This window comes from Rhea americana, unplaced genomic scaffold (assembly GCF_003343005.1).
Source record: "Rhea americana isolate MKP2758 unplaced genomic scaffold, rheAme1 scaffold_89, whole genome shotgun sequence".
In the NCBI taxonomy this organism is placed as follows: Eukaryota; Metazoa; Chordata; class Aves; order Rheiformes; family Rheidae; genus Rhea; species Rhea americana.
The window spans coordinates 1,336,724-1,344,269 of NW_028187077.1; the positions used below are offsets into that span (position 1 = coordinate 1,336,724).

The 7,546-nt window shown below is 36.6% G+C and overlaps 1 protein-coding gene across 4 annotated transcripts in view; it reads right to left on the reverse strand.

The window, feature by feature from the left end:
* Positions 1 to 7,525, reverse strand: part of AFG2A (AAA ATPase AFG2A) — a 201,908-nt gene extending 194,383 nt beyond the window's left edge. For 2 of the 4 annotated variants that reach the window (XM_085323913.1, XM_085323912.1), the window contains exons 1-4: positions 6,725 to 7,525; positions 6,019 to 6,176; positions 3,211 to 3,269; positions 1,373 to 2,008 (exon numbers count right to left, since the gene is read on the reverse strand). In XM_085323913.1, the coding sequence (XP_085180039.1) occupies positions 1,373 to 2,008; positions 3,211 to 3,269; positions 6,019 to 6,176; positions 6,725 to 7,066 (1,195 nt within the window). In that variant the 5' untranslated portion in view covers positions 7,067 to 7,525. The remainder of the gene's footprint in view (positions 1 to 1,372; positions 2,009 to 3,210; positions 3,270 to 6,018; positions 6,177 to 6,724) is intronic. The other 2 variants (XM_085323911.1, XM_085323914.1) reach the window with 2 other exon arrangements.
* Positions 7,526 to 7,546: the final 21 nt, after the last annotated feature.

Below are 7,546 nucleotides of genomic sequence, written 5' to 3' on the forward strand. Positions count from 1 at the left end.
AAACWGGACTGAAGAACAAACACGTAAGGTGATAGAAGAAAACTTACTAGGAATTTCTAGYAATAATATATCCATTTCTAGGAATAATATAACCAGTGTGAACAGAAAAACAACATTTTAGGAACTAACATACTTGAAAGGACAAAAGTTATCTGCTAATTGACAAAACAGGAACTAAGTGCCTTAGGAACTGGTTCCTTAGTCCATTAAAGCATGTGCTGCTCCCTCCTGTGGCTTTTATTGTACTGGCAAGAAAGAGCTAGACCAAAAGTCTCACTTAAAGTGACTTCCTCACTAGCCAAGAGCAGATAAGGATTCCTAACATTTGGAGGGTTATTCAGCAAGTAACTGTGAGAGGGGAGGAAATATCACCCTCCCTCACATAAAGCCTTTGATCAAGCACTTCTGGGACTAAATATGAAAAATGTTGATACTGAAGCAACACTTTTGCCAGCACAAAAACATGTAATGAATGCTGAGGTTGGGGGTCAACAAACTGGGCAGGACAGTAGATTAAAACTCCTTGCCCCATCCCACAGACACCCACAGATTATGCCTATGCAATGTACACTGAAAGAACTGTCTGTATTTTACGAAAATTGCCCTAGTGATCAGTGAAATCACCTCAGAAATGAAAGAAAATGTTGCAACAAAAGAAATAAAAAGAAAAATGTATAAACTTTTTCACTAGACAAGTACAATGAGCAGACTTGCCTGCTCTATGTACATAACCATTTGCGATAAATACTCAGTACATTTTTTTACCTTTGTCACATAAATTCTCTAAGTTCACATACAGTGTTCGAAATAATTTAATATATGGCAATATTAATCATATTAGCTTTTCAACCCTGTAATTCCATAATAAATAAGCTAAGGGGTTCATGCAAAAAGGCTCAAATATTGCCTTAARATTTTACAGGAACTCTATAACAGACAGGAATAAAAATAACAGAAGAATTAATGGGACTGATTTTTTCCTAACTTAGAAATATATATTTAGTTCACTCTACAAGAAAATAACTTATGAAGTCACAAGAAACATCTGTATCTTTCAAATATCTCAGTACAGAAGTCTTCACTGTTTGCCATAAGTTATGTTCATAAATTCTGTTTATGAACATCAGAACTTTCCTAAATATACATATTTCTTTCCTACTGAATTATTTTTCACACAAGCTAAACATTACATCTTCATAATACCAATACAGTACAATTATAAAAGAGTTTGACACCGCACACCCAAGTATACTGAACCAGTACTACATAAAAACGTCAGTGTATATTTCTGGTTGAATAACTTGGTTAAAAAAAAAAGAAAGATTAAAAAAAATACTATAAAATGAAGAAATCCAATTCTTAGACATCATACCGTAACTCTTGAACAGTTCGGGTTGCTTCATCGGCAGTTCAATTGTTTCTCTAATAGTTTTGAGCTGGCTGTTTAAACCTCCTATCATATCATACGTAATTTGAGATTCGCAGTCACCATCTCCTGCCTCACTAGTCCTAGTTTCAATAAAATTGATTCTAGTTCTTGAAGAAATGAAATAAAAAACGTCTGCACTGCTTATCATTCCAGGTTTGCCAGTCAGTGGGAGTCTCTCACTACCTCCTTTCCCAGATAACTCCAAATCATCAGTGAGGTCTGTGACGTTTTCCTTGCTGTGCAGTTTATCTGTCTGACCAGAGTCTTGACCACTGGCTACCAGAGCAGAACTGGGTGTAACTGGTGACCCTGGAGCCATCGCTTTGTTTGGTGTGCTCGGAGATGCAAACTCCAAAGTATCATCAACATCCATCTTGCCAAGCTGTAAGGACAAATCTAGTGTACTCTTCTCCAACTCAGATTTTTCAAGGTCTGGCTCATATATTTCACTGGAAATAGCACTGCCCGAGGAGGTCAGCTCTGCACCATCAGTTCCTTTCACTTTCATCACCACGATGTTACAAAGTTTGCCATAGAAAGTGAAAGCCAAGAGGTTTCCTGGCAAAACTACTTTCCCATCTATGATTAAGGTTCAAAAAGGAAAAGAAAAAAACAAAGGAGAAATTTCAATTTAATTTGGCAGAAACAACCTTCAGATACTGTTATATCAAAATAATTCTTTACTAGTAAGTAAGAGTGCTATAAATCAACATAACTAAAGGTTACATAATTTTACAAAACAATCATTTTGCCTTCTAAAATGATCCTTTTATCTACAAGCAGACAGCACTGGATGAACATTCATCATTAGCACACGTTAACTCTCATACTAAGCTCCTCATTAATCTGAGTTTTCTACCTTTTATATAGCACACAGAGTGAGATTATGGAAACAGTACTGTAAGAAATACAAATTTTGTGTTTGCTACGGTTGTCATAGGCTTGCAATCTTTCATGTTTATCCCATCCCTCTTTGAGAATCTTAGTCTAAAGAAAGATATGTTTTTAGCCTCTATATTCCATAGAAAAATTCAGAAATGTGATTTGAATGCACTCTAAAACTCATAAAAAAAAAAAAACAAAGGCAAAAATATAAACAAGATTTATTATTTCCAGTCAAATTCATGAATTTGGAATCCAGATCACATTTTTCTGCTTCTTAGAGTGCCAAAGCAGCTTGGCAAGTTTGGCAATTTTTGCCAATTTAACAAGTTCGGCAATTCATAAGTCAGAAGATTCTCCTTGAATAGAACGATTAAAAACCTTTGAATACTACTACCTTACCTGCGCAGGAATTTGGGTTTTATTCTGACGTACTTATGCCTGTCTGCCACTCAAGGTATATCAATTTTGCTCATTTACCACCAATGTAAAAGTTTCAGAATACAAGATTTAATGTTAATAGTGATCCCTTATCTTGTTTTCAATGCACAGCACTGTATTCTTTCTCTTCACAATGYGAAGTAAACTCTGAAGTACATCACAGTATCACCACAGAAGACCACCAGTGGTTGCTAACAACTGTAGTTTGAACCAGCAATAGATATCAATACAATAGATTAAAAGTCAGGATTAAAGCAAGATAAATATATAGAAAATGATTTAGCCCAAAGCAGGGCTTTCAGGGGTATACCCCTAAAAGAATTTCAAATTGAATAATGTTCTCTTTGCTTGTCTCGAGCCCTTGATCAGGATCATAAGAGGAAATTGTTTGGTTTTTATCCAAAATCTGATCTTCCACTACAAAAATAAAAGTTTAAAGAAATGCAAAAAACTCATACCTAGGTTTCTCAGTAGACAGACAGACATTTCCTCAGCATTAATAGAAGCATCCTTGTCCCTGTGGTAGGCATAAAAAGTATTTTTCCGATCAGTAATTATTTAATGAATGTCAACTATTTTGTAGTGTAGAATTTAACCCCACAAAGAAAGAAAAGGGATTATCACATTACAATCTCTGGATCATTTTATTTTACCTCTGAATACACTAGTCACATCGCTAACAACAAAATTGTAAATACTCAATTTTGTTTCAGTTTTTCATACAAAACATTAAATTAAACAATATAGTAAGTTACATTTATCATTTCTGAAGATTACAAATATGGAATACATGCTGCTWTTAACTGACCACATAGAATGGTCATTGCTACATTTCCTGAATTGAAATAATTATACAAGAAAGATCTCTTCCACTCCTGCAAATACACATATATATGCAGTCTTTGACAGGCATCTTGAGCATTTCGCAAAACTGTGCATGCCTTTAAGCACTGAATACACACTACCAAAACAGTGAAAAGTTTTCCCCATGATGCATTTTCTAATCCTTTATTTAATCTAGCTTTGAGTGACTCAATAACTCAGTCTTCAGTCTCTTCTGTATCCAGCCCCAGCCAGGCCTACAGCACTTTCTCAAACAGTTAGCATCATCAGGGTTTAGCAGGAGACCACAGGTGTGACTGAACACATCTGCTCTTAGGCCAAATGGAAAGTAAATTAGGTCTTACATGAATTGCTCTTCACTGATGATTATATTAAGATATTTTGCATCATATTTAAGACCCACTAAAAACACAGCGATTAATTCCCCCTGCTCCTCAGACACTCTGCAGTTTATAAGACTGTTGTGATTCAGTCATGTGCCTGTGCCCAAACAGATCAAGGTATTTTTTCACGATACATAGTTTATCCACATAATCTTTTTCCTGCTTCATTCACAGTTTTACCTTTTATTAAAAACCATTACCTAACTTCTATAGTTCATCAGCATTTATCCCGCTAAAAATATCTGGAAGATCCTCACATAAAAGCCTTTATGCTTTCACTATAAATGTTTTACTATGTCCATGTTGCAGATGAACATCCACGACTTTTTAAGTATTTTGATATGTATGACAAAATACTTTACACAGAGCTAAACAGCATTATCACTGAAGGTACTTAAAGCAGATATAGCAACTGCAAGTAAAATTATGATCAACAGAGGGAGCTCTAAATCTACAAATAAAACTCCAATTCTCAATAATTTTACTGATTAAGGAATCAATCTGAAGGAAAGCAGGGTATTATTCCAGTTTTGAGGAGAGGTCTCAAAATACCAGAGCCCTCACAACAAGCAAACACATCCTTAATGAAGTTATTGAGGTCTGGAATTAGGAGGTTGATTTTTAACCAGAAAATAGATAAATAATAATTCACATGTGCAAACAGCTCCCCAAAGCTATTAATCTGTAGAGAATGAGCAATGTATCTGTAAAGCGTCCAAAAATTAGGAAGTACTTGAACAATAGGATTGCTATTCATTCTTTTAATAATTGGATATTCTTAGGGTTGTGCTAAGGTTGTAATACATTAACAGACTTAAAAAACATGGCCAGTTCCTGTTTTCATGTTATTGCTCCTAGAGCAATTTTAGGAAAGAATGCATTTATAGTATACAGTCTGGCAGTACACTATGCCCAAATCTTGAAACAAAATCCTGACTGAGAAGAAAAACTCTCTCCAGAATAGTTTCCAAAAGTTTACTGTAATCACAAATATTTTAGAAATTATATACAATTCCTCTGACTTTATTTTTAGTAACGTCTTTCAATAAAAGTCACAGCTTTAAAAAAAGAAAGCATTGCATATTAATATGTCAAGATAAATACAGATTAGGATTATTTAACAAGTATATTATTGGATTTCTTTATTTTTAATGAAATGAGTGTTTTCAAMCACTTCTATAAAAAAACAGTGTGTAATAATTATCAGACTTCCTACAGGCTTGAATCAGATATAGCAGAAAGCTGAAATTACATATTTTTTTCATTTTCTGGTGAGACTAGAGGCATGAAGGTGAAAGCAAGCTGACTAGAGGGAATCAGTATAGCATACATAGCCAAGTTAACTAGTAAAAGTATATTTAAAACTAGGCTGGTTATACTAGTGACAAAATCAAGGTCACCTCACCAGCATTTCTGAGATTCAAGCTGCTGGAAAACAACATCTCTCTCTTATAATGACAAGGGCAAAGACAAGCTCCCACTCAAAAACTGGCATTTGACAAGGYAGTAGAAGATAACTTACAGAAAGTATTTTGGGGCTATTTCAAAATAACTATAAAATAGCTTTATTTAAGAAATAACTACAACTAGATTCCCTGTCAACTCAAATGTTAATTCAGTGGAATGTTATTCAGCATTATTCAACAGATGAAATTCATTATTCAAAATTATTCAGCAGATGAATAAACCACTAATTTTTAAAATCTTTGTAATTTCAAGGAAGTTTTGATTTGCACCTTCTTGCTCCCCTTCACAACTGAGAAGTTTAAAAAAAAACTGCCTTGATCATACACTTAAACACACCTGCCTAAAGCAAATGTAACACAGGTAGCCTGATTTCTACTTAAGGAGGCACTGAGCCAGGATTACTATTTGTTAATTTAACACAAAACAACCCTAGGAACATCTGTGCATGTGTGACTTTGCGTGCATACTAGTCTGTCACAACGGAGAGAAAAATGGCATCTTCTAAGAGGTAAGAGTTTGCTGTGTAAATCAGATGCCTCACATCGCATTGGCAGATTTTGACACAYTCCATACCTCAGCTTTACATCTACTTCTTCTGCCTGGATGACTGCACCAGTCACAGGCTGCACAGAGACTGCATCACCAGGATTTACTTTCAGGTTCCTTTGCGTGGTTTCACTCAGTCCAACCTTCCCTCCCGGAAAGCCTGCAGTGGGCCAAGCAGTACAGACCTAGGAAGAGTTTCAAAGAAAACAACTGTCACTTGTTTAAGAGACTTTTTTCTCCCTCTTTCTTAGTCCTCCAAATAAGACGTGAGAGAAAAAGTTAAGGTTTTTTAATAAATACATGGGTTGGGAGAAAATGATTAGGTTAAAAATCTGGTTCCATGAACAGCTAAGACGTAAGTAGCACTGAGTTCTCTTAAGATATGCACTAAGATACTTTAAAGGGAAAAAAATAAATAAATTTTGCATACAAAGAAGAGAACAATTCCACCAGGATTTTACATTTATGGAGCAGAAAACACAAAGCACACACTGGCCTGACTAGGAAAAGCTACAAATGGATGGACAAAACTACCAATATTAAGAAGAGTATTTACAAATGAAATACTTGTATATTGTACTGAGAAGAAACATGTAAGTACAATATAAAACACACAGAAAATAACATTCATTATATTTCTAAATGCATGCTCCATTTTGGTCCATTATTGAATACAAATGAAATATATTAATCAACAATAAGGAAAAGTGCTCAGATAAACAAGGACTCTCACCTCTTGTCTTCCATCTACACTGGTAAGCAAGACTGGACGACCTATGCATATATTTGCAGATTTCATAGTGTTCAGCGACAGCTGTACAAGGACTCTCCGGAGCATTTTTGGAACTTTGTCATCTTCTAACATTTTTAGGAGAAAATATGTCATCTTTTCCACATAGCAAATGAAGTCAGTATTTCCCACGTGTGCCAGACAGTCAGCATAACTAACAAAACCCTTCCAAACACACACAAGATGGTAGTAGCAGAGGGAACAGTACAAACCTCGCCTCACAGCAGAAATGCGCACACCTATCAGTTTTATGACTTCTACTGCTACATGATGGGTCTGGGTCATGATACCAGTGTCAGTCAGTCAGAGGAAGCAGCTGCTATCCTGATTTCCCTCACTTTTTCAGAAAATGCTTCTGCAGCAAAGGCTTTGCAGCCACAAGACCCGCTTAGGCTACTCTGTGAGCAGCAGCCAGGCCCAGGCCAGCCTGCAGGAGGTAACTTGGCCGGAGCTGCTGCCACCACGGCGTGCAGAGTTGCGTGCCACAAGGCCGCCCTCCAGCCCGTGGCCTCTAGGAAGCCCTTCTGCTGCAGTGCAGGGCCTGTCCTTGGGGAAAACAGTTCCGTAACGTCTTCGAGGAGGCAATGAAGTCTAAAAACTACTCAGCTTAAAAGACGTCAGAGCACGAGTGGAGAAAGAAAGACGCTGTCACCTCACTCCCAGCAGCGATGCGCCTCAAAACATACAGGACTGAAAGCTGCAGCCGGCTGCTTGTTTTACTGCCTCGGGCACCGCTCCGCGGTGTCACACTCCTCCTGCCCCCCC